Source organism: Rhinolophus sinicus, chromosome 17 (assembly GCF_057876585.1).
Source record: "Rhinolophus sinicus isolate RSI-liver-muscle chromosome 17, RSI-T2T, whole genome shotgun sequence".
Classification (NCBI taxonomy): Eukaryota; Metazoa; Chordata; class Mammalia; order Chiroptera; family Rhinolophidae; genus Rhinolophus; species Rhinolophus sinicus.
In genome coordinates, this window is record NC_142517.1 from 150,690,584 (window position 1) to 150,717,197 (window position 26,614).

Below are 26,614 nucleotides of genomic sequence, written 5' to 3' on the forward strand. Positions count from 1 at the left end.
TTTTGATTCAGTTCAGCAAATGATGTATCAATCTTCAGGCAAATAACTGTTCTTAAAAGATAGGAGCAATTCCTCGTTTGCAGTAAGTATTTCTGTTAGATCAAATGAAAGGATTCAGAATTCATATATTAAAATGCTAAAAAAACATAATATTTATATGTACTTCTATATTCAAATATAAATGTACTTCAATTTTAATCATGGAATAGAAAAATATAACTGAAAACAATCTAATTCTAAGATCTTGTTTTGCTTATGTTTCAGTATATTAAAAAGTCTTAGTTTACCCATAATGAACAAAAATTATTAAAATCAGCTTTGAAAAACATACTGGGTATATTAACTTGTTGGGACTGCCATAACAAAGTACTACAAACTAGGTGGCTTAGGACGACAGGAATTTATTGTCTCCTATTTCCAGAGGCTGGAAGTCTAAAATGAAGGGGTTGGCAGGGCGGCGCTCCCTGTGAAGGTGGTAAGGAAGGTTGTATCTGTTCCACACTTCTCTCCTAGCTTTTGGTAAACATAGGCATTCTTCCTATGTCTTCACACAGGCTTCTCTCTTGTGTATGTCTCTGTGTCCAAATGTCCTCCTTTTATAAGGATATTAGTCCTGTTGGTTTAAAGCCCACCCTAACAACCTTGTTATAATGTGATTGCCTCATTTAACCTTGATTACCTCTGTAATGACCATATCTACACATAAGTCACGTTCTGAGGTCCAGGGATTAAGGACCCCAACATATCTTTTTTGGGAGGAAGACACAACTTATTCCGTAACACCGGATTTCTTTTTAAGAGTACTTAATTGATTTGAAGCCATTATTTTCCTTTAGTAATTTACTGCTAAAATTCCAAATTAATATTACAAAGTTCTAGTCATAAAAGTTATGTAAAATAATATTTCAAAAACATGTTGTGCCTTGTGATTAAACCTCTCATTAAATAAACCGACTGAGGGAGGAAAAAAGCTAGACAGTTTAACATTTGAGGGCCTTTATTTACAATTTATAGATATCTAAAATATAGACAACTCAACTAAAAAGAAAAGTAATGTTAATAATAGTTCATACTATAACATAAATACTCAAAGAAGCTGAAATAAAAGTTTAGCATTATTTCCAAACCCTTAAGAACAGGCCTATTTCATTCTCTTGATTCTCTAGACTGTAAACTAAACTTAAGCCCTGGTTATCTTTTAAATAAGAAGTTCTAATTAAATAATAACTTTGCACTTTCAGGGTTTTACTTATTCATTGCCTCTTCACTAAGGTCAACTGATCTTTTAAAATTCCTTACTCTGTGGCTTATAAAGCCTATCCCAACTAAAATCTGCAAGTCATTTGGTATTACTAGGGCAAAGCATAACAGCCTAGAAAACTTATTTGGGTTAATTTATATCTAATTTTCAAATCCTAGTCCTGAAAGTTCATCTCTCCTTCCATTCCTTTCTTCAATAATTGTTTCTTGAGTATATATTTTTGTGCAAGGCAGTTAATGGAGACATAATAATAAAATAAAAACTTATATGGTCTCTATCGTTTAAATGTAGAAGAAGGGACAAATGAGCAAAACAGCAAATGTATAATTACAAATTGTGAAGAGTACTATGGAGGAAAATATGAGGTGCAAAAACAGATAATAGTGGAACAATTACATAGACACTATGAAGAAAGAAGACTTCTCTAATTAATGTCTCAAAATATTTAATCCGAGATAAAGCACGCAAGATCTTGCAGAGGGAGAGCATGTTTGAGATACTGAGTTGGGAAAGAATGTTTGTATCTTTAGAAATGAAAGGTCAGGGAGGCTAAAAGATAATGGGAAACAGTGTGAACAGTAACAGATAAATTTGAAGTAGGCAGCGATTAGATCATGGAGGGTGTTATCAGGTTAAAAGTACGGAACACCCAATTCAAAATAGTTAGAGAAAAGGTGAATGTATTGACTTACATAATACAAAAGCTTTTCGAAAAGGCTCACTTTAGATAAAGAAGACTGATTGAAAGTTTACTAGGAACAAATTCTCTTTCAGATAGGCCCTTCCTTCCTTCCTCCCAGGTTTGTGGGACTAAAGGGTATCCTTCCTCACTAGTTCCAATAAAAATCCCAGAATGGAATCTCTTTGTCTTTGATTAATCTGATTTGCATCATGTGCCCATTCCTTAACCAATCACTTTTGTCTGGGAAATAGGATGTTTGGAATGGCCAGACTGGGTCATATGGCACCCTCTGGAGTCTTAGGTGAATTTTTTTTTTTAAGTTACTTTTTTTAAAAATGGAGGGGGAACAACATCAGGTAATGGTGGGGTAGTAGTGAAGTGGTGGCACAACTCATCCACAGAAGGTAATTATAAAAACTGATTTAAAAAACAAAACAAAACACTAAAGATACTGGAAAGCATCCAAAAGCAAAGAAAAACCAGGGGAGAGTTTAATCTGGAAAAACAGTAACAAGAAGTGGTAAAAAGTATGACTTTGTGGTGTTTTGGTCTGATAATGCTGCCTGAACCTCACAGCGATAACTACAGAAAACAGTGGAAGAAAAAAAAGAACAGGCTTATCAACTAAAGGTGCCCAAGGTCAGAATCCAGGAGTGAGAAAATATCAGAAAATTTAAAGGGGAAATCCTGGCAGTGAGCAAATCACAGAAAGAATGAGACCCAAATTCAGAGTTTAAACTACCCAAACAGCCAGCTATAAGAACACTGTGCGTGAGTGGAGGACTCCAGGGACGCTGCAAAACAGCAAGCAGAAAACAGAGAGAAAGAGAAGGCTACACACAGCAGATCTGTTTATTTTGACATAATTCTTAATTGAATGAATTCCTTCACCATGATTAGCTTAGACAGCAGAAAGCCTTAAGTGTCACAGTACAAAGTCCAAAGCTGGCACAGCAGCTGTAAATTAGAGGGAAATCTTACAAGCAAGGAAACCACAGAGAGAAAAACTCATCTCTGCCTAGTACTTTCTGGCTGACTCACAGTTCTTACTTCTCTGGCACAAAGGAGACCAGAACCAAAGTGGGCCAGTCTAGACAAGCAGCAGTGGGAAGCCAAAACACAGAGCGCAGATTGTCATCAGTATGTTTCTGACCACAATGTAACTAAAATGGACATCAATAAAACATCTAAATGTTCAATTACTGATTTGTAAACAATGCTTCAGTCAGACAATTCACAAAGGAAAATAGAAAATATTTTTACTAGAATGATAATGAATGAAAACTTATCAAAATTTGTGGGATGCAGCTAGAGCAGTCCTTAAAAGGGAAATGTATGATGTTAATGGATAAATATAAGAAAAGGAGAAAGGTCTTAAATAAATGATCTAAGCATTCCCTTTTAGGAAAGTGGGGGGGGGGGGGGGGAGAAACTCACACTCACAGAAAAACAAAGGAAATAATGAGGGCCAAAATCAATGAAACAGAAAATTAAGAAAAGTCAATGACACCAAAAGCTAGTTTGTCAAAAAGATCAATAAATTGATAAAGCTCTAGTCACAAAGAAAAAAGAGAAAAGGCATAAACTATTAATATCAACAATGAAAGAGAGGACATCACTATAAATTGTACAGACATTCAAAGGATAAAGTACTACTTGGAACAACTTTGTGCCTATAAATTCAATGACTTAGAAAAAAAAGGATAAATTCCTTGAAAGATATCAACTACCAAAGCTAACTTAAGAAGAAAAAGATAACCTGCACAGTTTTATACTGAAATTTAAAAAGTTGAACTCATGGTTCAATATCTGTCAACAACAACAATTTAAAAAAACCCACAAACAAACAAACAAAAAAAAACCTTCGAGACCCAAATGACTTTACTGGTGGATTCTACCAAACATTTGGGGAAGAAATGATACCAATACAATACAGACTCTTTCAAAAACGGTTTTCAAAAAGGAGGGAGTGGTCAACTGTGTTAGTTCTGCAGAGAGGCTGAGTGAGATGAAGACAGAAAAGTGACTTTGGTGTAGATTGAAATATACATGAAAGACGAGGAAAGGAGAAAGTATACGCGGCTCTATCTTTTGAGAAGTTTGGCTACAAGCAAGGCAGAAAATAGGACAATAGCCAGAAGAGCATTTGAAATGGGAAAAAAAAAGGATATTTAGTAGCTATTGCTTTTTAGGATGGGAGATACTACAAACATGCTTTTATACTAATGGACATAATCCAGTAAATAGAGAAAAATTAATGTTACTATATAGAAAGATTGAAGTCTTTGAAAAGTCTTTTATAATCTTTAGAAAGGAAACATTAGATATTTCCTGTTGTCTGTGGCAGTTAAGAGTCATATCATTTTAAGTTTAGCATTTATTCTATTTTGTTTAATTTATATTGTTATACAGAACAGTATATCTGAAGATTTACAGTAAGTATACACGAGCTAGTAGATGCACTAATGAAATACAATTTTACTCTGAAGAACTGTTAAAATAGGAATAAAGCTCATATATGTGTATCTATATCAGAAGTTTATTATAATACATAGGTGAGAAGGTGTGGCGGGGGGGGGGGGGGGGGAGATATCACCAGATGAGCTCAAAGGGGTAATTAGTTCATTTAACATTTGTTCCAATCTCCTTTAGTGTACCCTCCTGTGACGCAGAAGCTGGGCAGCTAAACATTTATTTATCAGTCTTTATTTACATTTATTTACCAGTCTCTTGCAGCCAGATTTATGGATGTAATTTAAGTTCTGCCAATCAGATGTATTTGGAATCAATTAAAACTTGAGTTAAGCTGACAGATTGGCAGCACGTGAGGTATCCTTTTCGCTGGTGTGGATCTAGCAGGCAACACAAACAGCCCTTGAGTCAGTTATGTTGGTGGGTCCCCGTCACTGGATTACAGACGAGGTTGTGGGTTATGGAGCCATCAGCTGGAACAGCGGTATCCTGACTGAAGCAGAGGTGGCTTCCTCACACAGGCCACTTAAACAGCAATGCTCTGAACTCCTTCAAGGGGGCCAGTGGCCAGCTGCTCAATAATTTTATAAATACTAATTCCCAGGTTAAATCTCTTTTTGCTTAAAACAATTTAGGTAGTTTATGTTATCTCTAGTGGAACTGACTGATATATCAACCAACAACGCCTGGCGGTGATAGTTTCCAAACCAAAACCCAATTCAGTCTCTCACAAGTGGCCTAATGTTGTATAACTTTATACTTTTCAAAGTAATACTAAATGAGAGGTATGTGAAATCTTGAAAAATAGATGCATAACCTTGAAGGTAAAGGAGGGATTCTTAAACAAGACAAAAAACATAACCATAGATAAAAAATATTGATAATTCTTACTATATTAATATTGGAAGGTCCATTCATCAAAAGACAATATAACATAAGAAAGACACAACATAGATTGAGAAAATACACCTCCCCAAAACATAACTGAAAAAAGGATCAGCGTTCAACATACGAAAAAGTCATAAATCCATAATAAAAAGATATAACCCAACAGAAATATGTACCAAAGCCCTAAACAATCACTTCAAAAAGAGGAAATCCAAACGGCTAAAAACTTACTTCATATTCATCACTGACAAAAACATCATCAAGTCTGACAATGACAAGTGTTAGCATGGCTGATAAGTATCAAAATTCTAACACGCAGTTGGTGGGAAAATAAATTGGTACTACTGGTAAGGCTGAAGACATTGTCAGAAAAGGATGCTTATATGTGTTAGGACCCATGGATAACAATGGTCACAATATTTTAATTGGCGAAAGTTGGAAACAATGCAAATATCCCCCAACAGTAGTGTGGATATAAAAATGGATGCATATTCCATTCAAATGCAAAGCCAGGCCAGGCTTTGTCCATCTGTGAGAATGTAAGAGACAAGGTGGTGTTTTAGCAAATACCTACTGTTTGTAACATTGAAAAACGACACAGGAAAAATGGGACAAAGAAAGCTTTTGCTCTGGAAGACTGATAATACCTCAGGAAATGGGATATATACTTGTAATTCACATGTGACAAAATTATCTCGACTTTACTGATAGGGGAAGAGCATTTGAAGCAGTACACTGCTGTGGGTAGAGGCAGATTTTATACTTTTAATTGGGGATTTGGGGTTTTGCATTTAGATCACTTTAGCTGATGGCTAAATAGCAAGATTTATATTTAAAAGCAAATAAAAAGCATAGAGATGTGTTTTATTTAAAAAAAAAAAAAAAAAAGGTTACAGAAAACAAACTGTGCCTTTTACCGTTTAAAACTCATTTCCCTCCACACTTCTCATTACATCACTCTTCACCCAGTTATCCAGGTCATGTCAGGGCTTCTCTCTCACAACATCGCCTTATCCAAATTCAGTCATTACACCCCATAAGAATCTACCTAAATATCTCTGGAACCTTGTTTCTTTCCCCATCTCCAACAAGTCTTTAATTTGGGCCCTGATCATTTCTCACTTAGATAAACATAAAAACCTCCTTAAATGTCTTTTGTGCCTCTAGTCCCATCCCCATGGCAAATTGGTGCTCTACCTGCCGCTAGAGCTGTCACTTTCAAAGCAGTGTGATCATACAAAACCCTTCCACTTGGATGACATATGAATAAAAATAATGGTTACAATGTAGACACGTACTACATCCTAGGCATTATCTTATTTATGCTTATAATGCTGCCAAATGGGTGTTGTTTTATCTGTTTTATAGATGAGGCAACCAAAGCTCAAAAAGGGGTAAGAAATTTACCCAAATTCACATAGCTAATAAGTGGACAAGCCAAGATTCAATTTCAGGGCCTTACAGTTATAAAATCCTTGCTTTTAATCAATCCATTATTCTGCCGAAACTTCTAACCAGGACACATGATGTTCTAAATGATCCGACCTTAGCCTACTCCCCAGCTTGACCTGTCCCTCTGCTCCACTTAGCCATAGCAGATACTGGCTCCCCATTCTCTCCTTTTTCCTTACTAATAACCTCTATTTTCTTCAGGACGGCAATATGTTCAGCTAAAAACTTTTTCTCCTGGCCTCCCTTGAAGCTGAGATTACCATTCACACAGTTCTGATGAAAGAGATGTAAGTGGAAATCTCTAGATGGGGTTTCTGGGAAAGTTCTTTAAAAGGGGTCAAAGGGAAGGGCATGCAACTTGTTGTGCCGCCACCCCCTCCCAACTTCTTTCTTCCTAGAAAACAGTGCTGTAGGTGGATCAGCCCTCGTACAGCCATGAGATACACACACAAGCATCAAAGTCCCTTACTTCAGAAGACAGAATATAAATTAGAAGGAGTCTGGGTCTGTGGTTGGCATTACTCATCCCAGGACTGCCCATCTGGGGACTGGGTTGGAGTGCTTATTCGCCATGTTTTCCTGTTGATAGTTAACTACCGTCTTAACTGATACATAGCCTAAGTTGTGGCCTTACTGATCAACTTGTAATTTCTTCAATATACTACGATTTAACACGCTTGTACAGAGGCAGGTGCCTTGCAATTAAGATACATATTTACATCAGTCTCATTAATTTAAGAGAAAAGCAGGAATACTCCAGCTTTAACCAGGCAAATTTTAAAGTGTATCTGTTTTATTCATTCAGCATTTTATAAGCTTTCATTTGAAGGGTTCTATCTTAAAAATGGTTTGAAAACCAGTGATCTATCGAACAGCTTAGCTATTATTGAAATTTCTCAAAATTCTATCTTTATATTAGGCCAAATGACCACAAATCTCAAACAAATCCACTCTGTAAAGTTTAATTGTACAACTACGCTTAAATACTGCTCCCTGAGCTTTCACTCAGAGCCAATATGTGGAACAGTCTGAATATCTGCGAAACTGGCCTGTTGGATATTAGGCATCATTTGGCCTTTTAAACAAAGGTTCTGGTCGCATATTCCCCACACTACTCAGGGCCAGAAAATTGGTTTTTTTCTGAGGAACTGAAATGCTTACTAGCACTAGTATGTGAGCCATGCATCCCATTATTTTTTCCCTTTATTCTTAGCAGCTAGTTTGTTAAGTTTCTATTCATTTTTGGTGGCTTTCTTCAGTTAATACCTTTTTACTTTTTCAAACATATCTTTTGATATTTTCATTGGTTTGTTTATTGCGCCAATACATTTGTTAAAAGCTGTCCCAAATTATTTTTTAGAAGTAGGTGAGTTATTTTTTTTAAATCATACCTTAAGGAGAAAAGAGATATCGTATTTCTTATATTCTGGTAAGACCAACAAAACACATATATGCAGATGGCCTCAGACTAATCAATCTTTATTGCAGTGTTATTTCCTATCCAAGTTACTGTAATAAAATGAAAGGTATTTTATGAAAGGCAGCCCTCCAAGGTTCCTACATGTTATCGCTGGGTATGCCAAGAATGCAAGGCCTTGACCACTCTTTAGCCAATCCATTTCTCAGGACTGCATTTGCACTGGTGAGCCCTGAAGGATGAGACAACATCCCCTTCCAGACAAAGAGTGGGTTTGTTATCATTTACTGTAAAAGCAGAGGATTCCCTAAGCTCATTATTCCTTAGCTGTGACATGAAACCATTTCATTTATAAGATCCAACTGGGCTCCTGTGTGTCACCCCTGGGGGGCGCAGGAGGCACGGGGAGCCAACGCCAACATGACGCTCATGCTATTTGCTGTGCCATAAATAATAAAATCTCTGACCCGGGAGTCTCATGTCTTCTGCCAGCATCCATAATGGGAACAGGCTAACATGTACATAGATATAATCCCAGATCCTGATCAGGTATTGATTCAAAAGAAATCAGTTGATCATTCAAAGTTTGAAAGCAGGTTTGAATTACATCCTTTGCAACACAGAGGAATTCCTAGACAAGCCATTAATGAAGATGACAGAGGATGGTCAACTATTATTAAAGTAACTGTTTAAAACAACAGAATGTCCTCAAAGGGGCCATTAAAGAATTGTTGAAGTTTTGACATTTCAAAGATGAAAATCCTGTTTTGTTGTCTCTATATATCAAAAAAATTGAGGAGATTCAATTTGTTTAAGATAAAGAGGCCAGGTCCATTACCACTCCATAATTTTATTTTAAAATGGAGAGAATTATCAGACAATGACTAGGCCAAAAATAATGAATCAGACAAAAGACAGGGAAATAGGATAAACTGAGTTATGCAGGACAACCGAGCATTCTCTTAAGTAACCTATGTGTTGGAAGTTAATAACAGGCTTTACTTTAGACAAAAACCACAATACTGTGAAAGTTAAAAACTAACATCATTTTCCTAGAAAGTGAAAAAAATCATGCTGTAGGTACTAAAAGCACAATGTATTAACAGGGATATAATTTCAGAATATAGAAATAAACTATACCTTCATTCACGGTAAGCATTTCAACATAAAAACTCAACAACCTTTTTAATTGGCAAATAAATGATAAAAGTTATTCCTTTCCAGACAAGGAAATTTGTGATGTTATTCAACAACTCTGCATACCCCACCCCTCTGCAACTCCCACCAATCACTAACAAAAAAATAGTGCCCAATGTGGCTAATCAAAATCGTAAGCAAGTCAAGCGTCACCAATTCCGAAAACTAAATGAGACATACGTGATAGCAATGTGTCCAGAAAGCTCAAGACTCTATACTCAATAACTGAAAAGTTCAACATAAAAACAGGACATTTCTCTAGAAACATTACATATGTTAAAGACATTCAGAAAAAGTTATAAAAAGCAAGAAATAAAAATTTAAAAAAACAACAACTATATGCTATCACTTGGACACAGTAATGAGGTAAAATGCCAAGAATGGCATTACCTTTTCTGAACAGAGCTTATCATCAAACGCATTTATCAGTTATATGTAGCCATCATTTTATATACAAGGGGAGTGTGGATGAAGTTGTTACATGACTCAACCAAGATTATGCAGGAGAACAGGGATTTTATTTATTTGTCAATGTAATTCTATTTTATTTTAGTTATTTTGTAATCCCTAAGAAAATTTTAGAAAAGTATTCTGATAAAACAATGACAAAATGACATCCTTCTTGTTATTATTCCACTGATTTAAAAAAAATCAAAATAATTAAACAAATACATATTTGAAAATTTGCTAGGGTATTTTGTTAGCAAACATTCCATATTTATGGATTTCGCTTACCCCAAATTACAAATCTAGTTTAGAAAAAGTGAAATATAATTTAGTTCTACTGCTTACAAACATATAAAATTATCTACACAACTAAAACTCTTCCTAGTGATAAAGGAATGAGTTAGTTAAGTTTAGTTGTTTTGAAAAAAAAGGATGTTTTCTACCAAACCTGTGTTGGGGCAAAGGGTGATTTTTTTGGGGGAGGGGGTAATTTAAAATACTTTCTACATTATTAATCAAATTGAGGCTATTTTCATTTCTGAAATAAGCTCTCTTTTTTAGCAACACTAACTTTGTTCATGTTTAAGAGAAACTTGTCAAGTTCTAAACTCTTAAAATATTTTCCATCAAGTAAATGATCTACCTTAGTATACAATACATCTGTGAACTGAGGTATTTAGAGTTTGTTGAAGGTCATTTCAAACATTGAAAGCAAATTTAGGGCAAAGGGTTTACGTAAGGATTTACTCTTCCCACCAAGGATTCCTTTGTATTTCTTCACTCTTTCATGGGCCTATTGTTTTAAAAAGACTTTGCATGTATTAATTTATAATTGAAATGGTGACATTAATATTAAACTCAGACAGAGGACTTCCAATAAGCAAAAAAAGCTTGGAATAACCAGTGCTACCCCAGTGTGCTAAAAAAATCCAGAAAAAGTAGAGATCAGATATTCAGTAGAGACCTAGCCATTGTTCAACAGGTCAATGAGGTAATGAGAACAATTTATTCAGAATTCAATAAAACACTATGAACACAAATTAGTAAAGAGATGGCATTCTAAAATTGAGTTAGTAAAGGGTATTTACCACATGGGTTGATTGTAGAGCTAAGTGAAGCAGCTCCAGTGGAAAGGCCGCCTTTTGAAACCGATGAAGCCACGGAAGGTATAGAAGATGAAGTTGGGATAGTAGAGGAGGCTGTTGAAGATGGTAACCGTTCTCCAGACTCCATTATCTATGAGAGGGAGAAAAATGTTGATAGTATTAGATAATGGGATTATTTAAAAGAATTACACATACTTAAAATAAGTCAAACTTTTAGGCATACTTTTTCAAAATATGAAATAAGTTGGAATACATCTTCTTCAGAAAGATAAAATATGGAATAAACAAAAACATTATAATTAAAAACATCAATTTATGAAATAATTTTAATGTTAAGTATACATTCCAAATCCTCTTTTAATAGACCTACAGAGTTTCCTTATATCAAAAAGTGCATTAATAGTGGTTTGAATAAAGTAATTTCACAAACATGTGTGTTGCCACAACCTTAGGAAAATTAACATATCAACTTCTTATTCTTCCTAAATCACCTCATCACCTATTCACTTACAATACCTATACTGTCTTAATAAATCAAGAAAATACCACCACATTTAAATGGACTGTAACCCTCCCTGTCCTTTAAATCCAGATAGAAATATACTTGTAGGTCTTAAGCATCCAAGAATCTGACTGGGTAATCCCCATTACAGTGAGTCCCCCCAAAAAGATAAGTACATTTTAGAGGTTTTACTAGAGTCAAGTTTGAACTATAGTCTCAAAATGGCCTTTGCATGACTGATTTATAATGACTGAACCACTTCTAAGCATCTTTATTAATTTGCTTAGCTCTTTTGGGTACAATTTTACATAGGTCTTATTGTAAAAATTTAAGTTGACATTAAAAACCTAGAATAGAAATAGGTGAAGAGGGTCAAAAGACATAAATTTCCAGTTATAAAACAAAATAAGTGATGGGATGTAATGTACCGCATGATGACTAGTGTTAACAATACTGTATTGTATATTTGAAAGTTGCTAAAAGAATAATCTTAAAAGTTGTCATGACAAGAAAAAAATTTTAACTGTGTGATGACGGATGTTAACTAGGCTTATTGTGGTGACCATTCTGCAATCTATAAAATATCTAATCATTATGTTGTACACCTGAAACTAATATAGTGTTACATGTAAATGATACCGCAATAATTTTTTTTAACCTAGAATAGGTTATGGTCATTTTAATACTTTCTGCATACACTGATCCCACAATTAAGCAAGTCACTCATGGAGTTCATAGTTGTTTTGAGGAATACACAACTTATAGGAAGAAACAAAAAAAGATTCTGCTTACCTATAAATTTATGGTCAACCACAAGTAAACTTTCATCATTTAAATAATCTAACAATCAAGATTTCTGTAGGGATTCCATCCCAATTCATATAATTACTATATGTTTTCTAAGAAAATAGTTTGATTTCATTTAAAAATGCTGACCAACTAAAATAATACAAGGTTAATATTTAAATGTTGATTGAATCCATATGGTACATAGATGGTTTTTCTCATAAGATGAATACATATGGTAAAGGTAATCTCAGGTTGCACATAGCATCATTACTAAGACCATTTGAATGAGTTTTCCAATCATATACAATTAAAAAACTTCATATTCTGGAATGGCTGCCAATCACCTCCACAGGTACCATGTTTCCCCGAAAATAAGACCTATCTTTTTAGAGCAAAAATTAATATAAGACCCAGTATTATTTTATATTATATTATATCATATCATATCATACCCGGTCTTTTAGTAAAATAAGACCAGGTCTTATATTAATTTTTGCTCCAAAAGACGCATTAGAGCTGATGGTCTGGCTAGGTCTTACTTTCGGGGAAACAGTAATGGTACAGCTATAATGAATGTGGCCATATACACAGAACTTTTTTTACCCTTTATCAGCATTCATCATGGAAAGGCATACTTAGTACTGACGGCCACATGAAACTAATGCTTAAAGGGCAAGTTTTGGGTCATCAAAGAGTAACTAATAAGCTTTGAGACATGAGACTGACGGCAAGGCCTATCTATAGCTGACACCTTTCTCTACAAACTATTTTCACCATCTCATTTCTACAAAAAATGTGGATTTTTCACCTAGATGGAGTTTACAGAAAAAGACAGTTTTCAACTCTTATAGCTGGTAACCACACTGTCTCAAAAAAATTCTAAAATGTCCTATTTAAATTTATTATAATGTAAAAATAATAAAAGGTGTTTTTTTCAAATGTGCCATTATACTGCACGGCAAAAACAATTTGGTGATATAATATAGATAAGCAATTTAGCTGATTTCTTGGCATATAAGAGCTCAATAAATAATAGTTATTATTTTTTATAGTATAGTAAATTATAAACTCTAGGTATATTTCCTTCTGTTGATATAACTTGATTCAGGACCAAAGTAAGGAAAACCCAGAAGGCAAAATGGCAGCCTCTACAGACTGCTCATTGAGGATTCCTTTTTCTGGACATTTACTAAAATTGAAAATATACAGATATTGGATCTTGCAATCTACTTTTGAGAATCTATTCCATAATAATGAAGAACTTGTAGGTTCTTTATTATAGCATTGTTTAAAAATAAAATTTAAACCTGGCAATAAGAAAGAGTGGTACTAGAGCTAGTAGTAGTATGAGGTATGGGGGCCCTTTTTAGTTTTAGCAAAAGTGCAATTTTCTCTTTTATCTTGGTTCTTTTTGTTAATTTAAGTGGGAAGGGGCTTAACTCTTTTTTAAAAATATGCTTATGCAGACATTTTCCTTAGAAGTTTTATTATACAAATTATATATATGTATTATTTTATTTCAACTATTTTGTTCTGAGATATATATTGCTAGTCAGTATGATCTCTCAGGTGGCTGGGTATTCTCCTTGTATGTAAAATACTCTTCTTTTACACTGGTTGTAAGTTTTAAGTATTTTTCTTCATGTTTTAATAGGTATTTCTTAGTTCTAGTAACCCAAAATTTGGTCAATTACTCCATGTTCATCTTACACATATCCTCCTTTTCATGTTAAAGAAATTTAACAAATCTACTCTAACCTTTGTTACTCTAGAATAAAGATTGATATGTTTGAATTAACAAGGATTCGCTTTTCAAATTTTTCTTTTTAAGCTAAATATTATTGAATTCACATTTTATTAACTATTGTCCCCGGCTAAAGCACAAGCATAGCACCAGAATCATAGTCATCAACCTGAAATTTAAAAAGTAAGAAGGTGATGCCTTTGTAATTGTGAATAAGCCACAAAACAATCACTGGCTTAGCATACTGTAAGAACTATTCAAAGAAGGTTTAAAATACATGTGTGCCAAGGGATGCTAAATGCAGTAATTGAAACTATGAAGAAACACAAGATATCTGCATAGATGCAAAGCATCTCCTCCAGAAGATTTACTAATTAAAAAGGGCAAGAGTAACTTCACAGTGGAGAAACTATAAAACCTGCAACAAAACATACCGACATCATTTATCTTCTGCTCCTCCTAGAAGGCCATATCACCTCTGTGGTAGTCTTCCCAATAACACATAACCTCAGTCAAATCATGAAGAAACATCAAACAAACCAAAACTGCGAGACCAATTACAAAACAACTGACTATTATTCATCGAGTCAAGGTCATGAAAGAAAACGAAAGACTGAGAAACTTCCATAGGTTGAAGGATTAAAGAGAGACAACTAAATGTGGGATCCTAGGTGGATTTTGGAACAGAAAAAAGATACTAGTGGAAGAACTGGTGGGATTCATATAAGGTCTATAGTTTAGTTAATAGTACTATACCAATGTTAATTTTCTCATTTTTATAATCTTGATAATTGTACCATGGCTACATAAATTATTAAAATTAGGGGAAGCTGTGTAAAAATACATGTGTACGCTCTGTATTTGTTTTGCAACTTTTTAAGTCTAAAATTATTTCAAAATAACAAGAAAAACAAAAAAACACAAAGTCTGGCACACAGTAAACAGTCAAAAAATACATATGCATTGGGGTTGAAGAATGTAAACCTAAACCTAGAAGAAATGAAGATACAGATTACATTGTGTCAGTAAGACATTTGGTAATAGATGTTATCTGGGTTCAAAAACTGTGTCAAGCTCATTAGCTATGACTTTGTATAAATTATGTAACTTCAGTGAATTTCCAGTTCTTCATGAGTAAAATGAAGGTGTAGTTGGGAGGATTAAATGAGATAATCATGTAACGTGCTAAGTACCTAGCACTCAATAATTGTCAGCTATTGTTTTTAATAAGTGAGTTGTCTGTGTGTATAATTAGCCATGTGTACATGTGGCAGTAAAAGAAACTTTAAGATATTTTTAGATTATTCATTTCAAGTACTATTTCAGAGTCATGTCTGTTTAAAGGTTATATGTATGCTTCGCATGCTATATTTTTAGCCAGATAAATTTTCTGTTAAGAATTAAAAATGAACACTTTACAACTGTATAAGTAACAATGAAACTTTCAAAATAAGGGTGCTTTACCAGGGAATTTTCAAAATTAGGTGGAAAAAAATATCGATGAAAATTAATACATTAATTTTCAGTTGAAAATATATAATTACTCTATGACCACATGAGTCATTCATTATTGAAGCATACTGCATAAAAATTGGAAGAAACCCATTTATTCAGATTATTTAAGAAAAACATGTTCATTAAAATAAAAACAGTTCAGGTATTCAAGAAACATTTCTTTCCAGATTTCTGTTATGACCAAGTATTCAGATCTGATATTTGTACATCTATAATAGCCTTTCATTCTGACGCTATGTGTTAAGAATCCCACTTTCAGGCGGCGGATGTTTCAGTTGGTTACAGCACAAGCTCTGAACAACGGAGTTGCCGGTTCGATTCCCACATGGGCCAGTGAGCTGTGCCCTCCACAAATAGATTGAAGGCAACAAGCTGCTGCTGAGTTGCTGGAGAGGTGGCCAGATGGCTCAGTTGGTTAGAGCACGAGCTCTCAACAACAAGGTTGCCGGTTCAATTCCCGCATGGGATGGTAGGCTGCACCCCCCTGCAACTAAAGACAGAAAACAGCGACTGGACTTGGGGCTGAGCTGTGCCCTCCACAATTAGATTGAAGGACAACGACTTGGAGCTGATGGGCCCTGGAGAAAGACACTGTTCTCCAATATTCCCCAAAAATAAAAAATAAAAATATTAAAAAAACAAAACAAAAAAACAGGAATCCCACTTTCATCTTAGGTTCCAAACCACCAACAACCAACCGACTCTTTTTGGCCCAAAAGAGCCCAGATCCCACATGATCAAAATGAACAAAATATAATAACATAACTCCCCCACCCACAACACACTCACCTATGGAAGACTATCAATCACTAGGTATGCATTTTAACATCTGGCCATTTATGAGAGTATACTTTCTAATGTATAACTTCATAATTATTTATCAGCTAACCAGGTAGGATAAAGATGACTAAGGCTGTAAATTAACATATTACACAGCAGTAAAAAATAAATTTGTTTATATGAACAACAGGAGGAAATGTGTGAAAGATGACGAAGTGATCATAAATGATTTGATGCATTATACTCATAGATCTTCCCCGTGTTCTAAAGTAGTTCTCAACCAGGAGTGCCTTTGTCACACTTGCTTCATCCACTCGGAAACATTTGGCCCTATCTGGAGACATTTTTGATTGTCACAACTGAAAGGGTGCTTTTGGAGTTGCACAGATAAGAGGCCAGGGATGCTGCTAAGGCATACCATGCAAGGGCATCTCCCACATGGAGAATAACCTGAACCAAAATGTTAGTAGTAATGCTGAGGCTGAGAAAGCCTGATCTCAAGTATCAAAAACTGCATTACTGGGAATTCAATTAACCAAAACTGTCTGTTAATTAGTAATTCTAGATATTTATTATAATAAAATGATTCAAGTTGGCTTAGTACCATTGCAATAAATGAGAAAATTACATTCAACCTATATTTTGGGTCAGTACACCTCCAGAGTCTATTATTTTACATTTTGCCCTAATTGTTTAAACTTGACAAGGAATGAGCACATATCATAATGCTCATTCGTGAATTTACTGTATTTTACTAAGATGATATTTACACCAATCCTGAGAACAGACAAAAATCAGAATTATCACAACTTCTTCCCTGAAGGATGCTTCCTCTATACTGTAAAATGATTCAATGATCAGTTGTTAATGATAACACTGTTCAAATTCATGCATATACAATGTTATTTTTTTGTGGAATCATAAAAGTTTTTGGACACTGACAAATGCTAGGTGTAAGCCTGAACAAGTACAAATAGGCAAAGGCAAGGCATGTTTGCTAAAAAATATAAATATGATCAGCTGCCCTGTGTTTCAATTATAATTCCTTTATTATTGAAAGTACAGCTATAGAATAGACTGAAGATTCAGAAAGTAAACATAAAAATAGACTTAGATATTTCTCCTGGAAGGAGTTTTTTAAAGAGTGTCTTTATCTTGGCTAACAATACCAAATGTTCTCTGCGGGAATTCAAAGCACACAAGTAGATTTGCTGAACCATAACTTCTTCTTACAATGTAACCTCAAGTGAAAATAATAATTAGAAAGAATATCATGAAATAGTCACTATGCTGCTTCTTTGGTTTAGTAGGACCACTAACAATAGAGATTTGCAAGTCCCATTGTTTTTTAAAAGTTCTGACAACGACTTTTATAAACTATTCCTTTAGATAATTTTCAGGTAACTGAACATTTGAACAAATAATGTTGCAAGATATTAAGTAGCAAAACAAAAACCAAGCAACACATAAAAAATAATTTTGTTAAGGGATTTTGAGAAATAGGCAATGAGGCAGAAAGAACTTATACAGCAGACAAAATTATTCTTAGAATATAACATGTTTGAAGGGAAATGATTCTATATATTTTTTTTATTTACCTACATTCAGAAATAGTTATTTGAAAGCATTAAGTATATTTTGGTTTAAAATATGAATATATAAAGTGGATCAATTTCCTTTGCTGCTTGACACATTTTATCTACCTTTGTAAGCAATCGAACAATTAAAACCCAAACGAAAGTGGGCTGACAATCGGGTACTGTGTGTTGCAGCCTATGATCAGGAGCAAGTCTCAGACACCCCTAAATAATAGTTTCCCTATCTGAAAAATGATAGGATTAAATTAAACTAGACTTCAAGTTCCAATCTGAGCTTTATCAGGTTGATGGTGTTCACACACACACACACAGACACACACACACACAACCCTTCACATTGCATTAAAATATTTAACAATTTACTCTTGTCTTCTTTGTACCTCAAGAGACATTAGGATGAGAAAATCATCCAAGAGTAAAGCACTGATTTTTATACTGCTCAGTAAATATCTATTCAGGGAGAATTCTTTTCCATCCAAAGGATTAAGTGTGCTCTTGCATCAATGAGGGACTTGTGAGCAAGAGGTTATCTTAAGATATAAGGAAAAATATAAAAGAAAATTAAAGGATGATCTAAGCAAGATTTATAATGTATGAATCAACTAAACCATACATAGATCTATTTAAATATTAACAAGAATTAGAAATTTCTAACAAGGGTACAAAGTTCAGAAGTATATATTTTAAAAAAAAGACAATGTCTGGTTAATTGATCCTTTCATCTACAAATACAACAGGTCCCCCCCAAAAAAGCAAGCAAAAAGACCAAAAGTTTTGCTTAAACTAAGAAGCACAATTAAAATTAACTGAGATTTCTAAGACACATTTCTGGATAGTAACCGAGGCCGATGCACAACAGATTGAGAAAATAAAGTAGGATAGCAAAGAGAAATCACATTACTCTATATAAGATTTCCACATACACTCAGAAGCCAAAGAAAGATGTCAAAACATATTATACATATCTGATGCAATAGAATAAAAACTCCCTTTCAGTAGGGCGGAAGCAGAGCTTCCCTAACAGGGAAAACAACACACTTCTTAAAGAAAAAAAATGAGGGTAAGAGTGAATATTGTGCAAAAATATTTTTTTCCTAGTCACCCTAACATTAGGTTTGTCTTTCTAATATTATCACTCTGTTGTTTCAAAAGTCTTCAATTTATCCAAGAAATATATTCCCACATTTGGGTAAAAACATATGTGAAGGATGTTTGTTACAACATATCAATTGCAAAAGACTTAAAAACAAAAAATTCCATCAGTAAGGAATTGTTAAATTATGGTAAATTTCTTTAATAGAATACTATACAGCTGTTATAAAAGAATGAGGTAGATTTATACTAGCTAATTGGTTAAATGAAAAAAGTAAAGTGAGGAGGAATAAAAATGGCAAGACCTTATGTGTGATAAAAATGGGAATATATTCTTATGACTCTATGATCACAATATTTCTGGAAAACTATATAAAAAACCGATAACTTTGTTTACTTTTGGTAAAGTGACTGGGGAATTAGAATCTAAGATGGGTCAACTATTTTTCACTGTATATCTTCCACCACTTGAGTGATTTACCATGTGCTAGTATTAATGACAATTAAATAAATTTTTAATAAGAGAAAGATTTCTAAAGGTTTGTTATTGCTAGAAATTACCCTTCAAAATGTTCTGCAGGGAGTTCTGGTTCAAGGTGATGAGGTAGGAAGATCCTGAACCTCCCATTACACACTGAATCTACGGCTACTTATGGGACAACTTCCTCTCAATAAAACCTAAAGGCTGGCTGAGTGACAACCACACATCAGGCAACAAAGAGAAAACCACATTGAAACAATAGGAGACGAGGGGACACAATCGTGCCATAAACCTCACCCTGGTGTGAGGACCTACAACCAGGAGGGAACTCAAACACAGAGCTTCTCCCTGAGGGGTGAAGGGGCTGAATCCCACATTGGGCCTTCCAACGTTTAAGGCACAAACTTGAGAGACGAGCCCCCAAACATCTAGTGTTGAAAACCAACAGGGCTCACATCTGGCATCTGGAGACGCACAGGATTGTAGTGAGCTGGGAAACTGCTCTTATGGGCTCACTCTGGGACCCAACGACCAAGGGCCCAGCTCAGAGGCAGGTGATCAAGCCCAGACTTAAAGTGATGGAGGCTTACGTTTATATTAAAGCGTTGACCTGAGGGGCAGGCATCTAATCTAACACACACATCTAGGATCCTGCTGGAACACTCACTGGAATGGAGACTGGGTGGGTCCATCGTCCTTATCCTTTGCTGTGCTCCAGCGTCTCTTAACCCTGAGATAACTGAAGACTTTTTCCAATCTCTCCTCATCTTTATGACCAGATGAGAGAAGAAGTAGTGGGAAAGAAGACCTAGGGAGATGAGAGGAGTGGGGAGGGAGTGAAGTAAGAAGGGGCATAAGGAGGAAGGAAGACTACGATTTCAGAGCAACACCGCATCACTGATAGTCTACACTACCAGAAAGAAAAAAAAATGCATTTTCCTTGAAGTAATTTTTAACTGATGAGTTTTCATAAAAGTACAATGCCACCCTTCATTCTCATCCAGGAGGCACGAAGGTCCACGCCCCACTGTGTTTTCCATATGCTTCACTCAAGCTTTCTCTATATAGACCATATCATCTAACTCTCCAGATAGGACGTTTTGTTATTGAGGTAATCCTTGACCCTCAATAGTGGGTCACGTGACCCCACTCCTGTGGTCATAGCTATGCAAACCAGACCCAAGGAGACAACGGCTAGCCAGAAATCTATGATGGGTATTAGCCGCCTCTAAAAGATGCTATGATCTAATCAGATTCTCTCTGACCGGACGCTTTAACTAATGGAAACAGGGCGACTTATTGCTGAGATGGAGATCATAAAGGCTGTGGTCCTAAGAATATGCAAACTGGAAAAAAAAAGTGTGTTGGAAAAAGTGTCGGAGGGCAAATATATAGAGAAGCTGAGTGGACCTGAGAGAGAGATGCGAGTACGGTCAATCTCAGGTTATTTCCCTTAAACGTGACTTTTGATTTTCTTATATTCCCTGAGACCTCCCTATCCTTTCCAATATCTATCCTTTAATTTGAGTTTCAGTGGGTTATTGGTACCTGCAACTGCAAGAGACTGACAGGAAACTTCCTAACAAATATCCTAAAGCTGTATCTGACTAATCCTAGGCCACAATTTCCCATCTTTGAACTATAAAGCACTTTGGCTTCTACCTAGGAAGCTGCCAATTACATTGACCTTTTACTGCTCTGTATTTCTTTTATGAATTCATTGTATTATTCAACACATAGCCAACATGTTTGTTGTGTCTTCGTTTCTGAAATCAGTAAAATGGGATTAATTACACCTACTTCAAAGGCCTGAATTCAGAAGAAAATATCTTAATTTCTTCAAACTAAATATCCAAGAGTGGGAAAACAGCTCATTAAAAGTCAGTATTATTTCTTTCGTAAGTTTAAACAAAAACTAGTAAACAATATAAAGAGCATTTCACTTTCAAGCAGATTTCTTTCAAGGTAAACCTGAGTGGATGTTCAAGAAGTTTATTGGGCTATCCCCTATTCACCTGCCTCTCAAAAAGTGTTATCATTAGCTTAGCTGTAGATAATAGTATAATTTAAAGTTTTGTTTTAGATAACAGTGAAATTTTCATTTTACTTTTTAGATAACGAAAATAGTAAAACTGCTTTTCCTGAGAAGATAGTACATCATTTTATAACTTCCAATGTTCAAAAAATTAATTTTGTTCAGACTCCAGCTCCTTTTTTCAGTAATCTAGAGACCAAGTTTTCTCCTGTATAACATTGAGTATCTCCAAAAATTCACAAATAATTATGACAATTCACTTTAACATTCTATTAACTATAAAATTTAGTCAAATTATGTACTAAATTGTCCTTTTAAGTATGCTCTTATTTTCTTACTATCTTCTGAGTTGCATATAATTTGTCCATGTCTTACTGTACCAACGTTAATATTAATATTGCTAGTTTTTATTTGAAAGATTCAAGACCCTCCATAACGCTTTTCAGAGAGAATTTAACTGCCTACCTTCATAATACAAGGCTCTAAGTATATATCCTATGTGTCTTTACATGACTTGCACTAAATACATGAAAACAATTAACAGTTAAATACAGTAATATAATGAATATAACTAGGAGCCATTCTTTTAATATTTCAGCAAAGTAAAACAAAATACCAACTCAGTAATAAAATCATTCTAAAAATGAACACTGAGATGATAAAAATGTTTAAGTACCTTTTATAAGTATCTTACTGATTACTAAAATAATACATGTAGTCTAGTAATAAAACCATATACACCTATTGGAACTACAAAACTGTACTTTAATTGCTCATCTAAATATTCCATTTCAAATGTTCAAAAGTTAAAAATGTTTTGAGTTTCTCAAAAGGCTAAAACAAGACTTATCATATGACCCAGCAATTCTTTTCCTAATTATATACCCTAAAGACATGAAAACATGTCCACACAAAAACTAGTACACGAATGTGGAAATAATCCAAGTGACAATAAACTGATAAATAAATACGCAAAATGTGGTATACCCATACAATGAAATATTATTCAGCAATAAAAAAGAAAGAAACATTGATATATGCTACAACACTGAAGAACTTTGAAAACATGCTAAATAAAAGAATCTGATCATAAATGATCACATATTGCATGATGCCATTTATATTAAATGTTCAGAAAGGTAACTATATAGACACAGAAAGTAGATTAGTGGTTGCCTTTGGCTGTGGGAAAGTAGAAGAAAAATGGGATAATGGGGATTTGGGGGGGAGGGATGATGGAAATATTTAACTGATTGTGATAATGGTTACACAACACTGTGAATACACTAAAAACTGAACTATATACTTTAAATGGGTGAATTGTATGGTAGGTGAGTTATATGTCCATACAGCTTTTATATATAAAAAAAGAATATTTGGATCTCATGTTGATTAAATGCTACTAACTTAATGCATTCTATTGAAATTTTAAAGTCAGTATTCTCAATTCTAGCCTCTTTATCCAGACTAAATGTAGAACACACCTAGCATGATCTTTTATGTGTCAATAATCAAACTCTCTCAGGCACTCATCCATTTAGTTAATTTTACATCTATAGATACAGATATAGATATAGATGATATACATATAGATATAGATATATAGATATATAGATATATATAGATAGATAGATAGATATATCTATATATATATATATATATATAGTTACACACACACACACACACACACACACACATTTTCTAGAAGCATACAACCTTCCAAGGCTAACTCAAGAAGAAACGGAAAACTGGAACAGACTGATTACTACCAGGGAAATTGAATTAGTAATCAACAAGCTCTCAACAAACAAAGCCCTGGACCAGATGGCTTTATGGCGGAATTTTACAAAACGTTCAAAAAAGAATTATCACCTATTCTCCTCAAACTATTACAAAAAATCCAGAAGGAGGGAAGTCTCCCAAACACTTTTTAAGAAGCCATTATCACCCTGATCCCAAAATCAGACAAAGACATTACAAAAAAAGAAACCCAGAGGCCAATATCCCTAATGAACATAGATGCAAAAATCCTCAGCAAAATAAACAGAATTCAGCAATACATTAAAAAGATCATACACCATGATCAGGCAGAATTCATTCCTGGGGTATGTAAGGTTTGTTCAACATCCGCAAGTCAATCAATGTGATACACCATATTAATAACATGAAAAATAAAATCATATGATCATATCAATAGATGCAGAAAAAGCATTAGACAAAATCCTGCAGTCATTTATGATAAAAACTCTTAAGAAAGTGGGAAAAGAGGGACTATATCTCAAAACAATAAAGGTCATATATGATAAATCCACAGCTAACATCATACTCATGGGGAAAAGCTAAAATCATTTCCCTTAAGATCAGGAACAAGGCAACGTTGCTGACTTTCTCCACTTTTATTAAACATAGTTCTAGAAGTTCTAGCCACAGCAATTAGACAAGAAAAAGAAATAAAAGGCATCCAAATTGGTAAGGAAGAAGTAAAATTGTCATTATATACAGATGACATGATACCATATAGAGAGAACCCTAAAGACTCCATCAAAAAACTACTAGAACTGATAAAAGAATTTAGTAAAGTAGCAGAACACAAAATTAATATTCAGAATTCAGTTGCATTTGTATATACCAATAATAAAACATCAGAAGGAGAAATTAAGAAAACAATCCCATTTACAATTGATTCAAAGACTATAAAATACCTAGGAATAATTTTAATCAAAGAAGTAAAAGACTTGTACTCAGAAAATAATAAGACACTGAAGAGAGAAATTAAAGAAGATACAAATAGATGGAAACATATACTATGCTCATGGATAGGAAGAACTAATATCTTTAAAATGTCCATACTGCCTAAGGCAATATACAGATTCAGTGCAATTCCTACTGAACTACTGAGGACATTTTTCACAGTAATAGAACATATAATCCTAAAATTTATATGGAACCATAAAAGACCCCAGATAGCCTCGGCAATCTTGAGAAATAAGAACAAAGTGGGAAGTATCATGATACCTGACATCAAATTGTACTACATGGCTACAGTAATCAAAATACCATGGTACTTGAATAAAAACAGACACATAGAACGATGGAACAAAATAGAGAGCCCAGAAATAGATCCATGCCCCTACGGTCATTTAATCTACAACAATGGAAGCAAGAATTTATGGTGGGGTATAGACAGTCTATGCGATAAATGGTGCTGGGAAACCTGGACAGACATATGCAATAAAATGAAGCTGGTATTTTACACGACATACAAGAATAAATTCAAAATGGATTAAAGACTTAAATGTAAGATCTGAAACCATAAAACTCTTAGAAGAAAATATAGGAAGAAAGTTTACAGACATTACCCAGAGTAACATTTTTATTTATATATCCCCTTGGGTAAAGGAAGTAAGAATTTATAGTAGTAAAAAATTTATAAACAAATGGGATTACGTCAAACTAAAAAGTTTTTTCACAGCAAAGAAAACCATCAATAAAACAAAAAGGGATGCTACTGAATGGGAGAAGATATTTGGCAATGATAATATCTGATTAGGGGTGAATATCCAAAATTTATAGAAAACTCACTCAACTCAACTCCAAAAAAACAAACAACCCAATTGAAAAATGGGCAGAGGACATGAAGAGACATTTTTCTAAAGAGGACATACAGATGGCAAACAGACATGAAAAAATGCTAAACCTCATTAATCATTAGAGAAATGCAAAAATAAAAACCACAATGAGATACCACCTCACACCAGTCAAAATGGCTATCATCAATAAATCAACAAACAACAAGTGCTGGTGAGGATGTGGAGAAAAGGGAACCCTTGTGCACTGTTAGTGGGAATGCAGATTGGTGCAGCCACTATGGAAATTAGTATGGAGGTATCTCAAAAATCTGAAAACGGAACTATCTTATGATCCAGCAATTCCACTCCTAGGTATCTATCCGGAGAAATCCAAAACTCTAATTCGAAAAACTTTATGCACTCCTATGTTTATTGCAGCACTATACACAACAGCCAAGACATGGAAACAACTGAAATGTTCATTGGTAGATGACTGGATTAAGAAACTGGTACATTTATACAATGGAGTATTATGCAGCCATAAAGAAGAATGAAATCTTACCATTTGCAACAATATGGACCTAGAGAACATTATGCTAAGTGAAATAAGTCAGATGGAGAAAGACAAATACCATATGCTCTCACTTATATGTGAAATCTAAAGAAAAGAATAAACGAATGAACTAATCAGAAACAGTCTCAGAGATATAGAGGAAAAACTGAGGGTTGCTAGATGGAGGGGGGTGGAAATGAGGGAAAAGGTGAGAGAATTACAAAGCACAATCAGTAACCACAAGATTGCCATGGGGATATGAAAGTCAGTTTGGGAAATGTAATCAATAACGTTGTAAAGATTTTGTAGGGTATCCGATAGACACTTGTCTTATTAGGGAAACCACTTCAGGGTTGATGTAGATGCCTGTTCACTGTGCTGTACACTTGAAGCAGAAGCTGAAAAGCAATAAATGTCAACTACAATTTTATATATATATATATATATATATATATATATATATATATATATGCATATATAGTCACAAGAAGTGGAGTACAGCATTAGGAATAGAGACAGTGGAAATATACAGCTGTATGCAAAGTCAGAGGGGTAGTAGATTGGAGGAGGGGGTGATCACTTTGTGAGGGGTATAAATGATAAATTTCTAACTATTACATTGTTTTGTACACCTGAAACTAATAAAAACAAAAATAAAGTTAATTAATTAATTTAAAAATATGTTTTAATGAAAATGCATGATAATTATTAAAATTTATATGGAACTTGATAATTTGCACACCAAAAAAAGTTTGCACATATAGTCTCCTTTTACCCGAAGAACAAATCTTGAGGTAGGTAGGTTTGATATTATTATTTTAATTTCACAGATGAGGAATTCTGAGTTAATGTGTATCATTAATGGTCAGTTTTTAAAAAGGAGAGTAAAAGATTTAGAAAAACCTCTTGTTTCTTATAAAATTTTTATAAGGAATAAAAATGAAGTAGGAATAACTTTTTAAATTTTCATAAATACACGTATCAATAACTAAACAAACTGCTTATCAATTTTCAGTTTCTGAAGTGGACAAATG

General features: G+C 34.2%; 1 protein-coding gene across 16 annotated transcripts in view; it reads right to left on the reverse strand.

Annotated features, from left to right (window-relative positions):
* Positions 1-26,614, reverse strand: part of BAZ2B (bromodomain adjacent to zinc finger domain 2B) — a 311,801-nt gene that overhangs the window by 179,244 nt on the left and 105,943 nt on the right. For all 16 annotated transcript variants that reach the window (XM_088794244.1, XM_019727243.3, XM_074336965.2 and 13 more), the window contains one exon: positions 10,905-11,052. In XM_088794244.1, coding sequence (XP_088650370.1) covers positions 10,905-11,049 — 145 coding nt within the window. In that variant the 5' untranslated portion in view covers positions 11,050-11,052. The remainder of the gene's footprint in view (positions 1-10,904; positions 11,053-26,614) is intronic.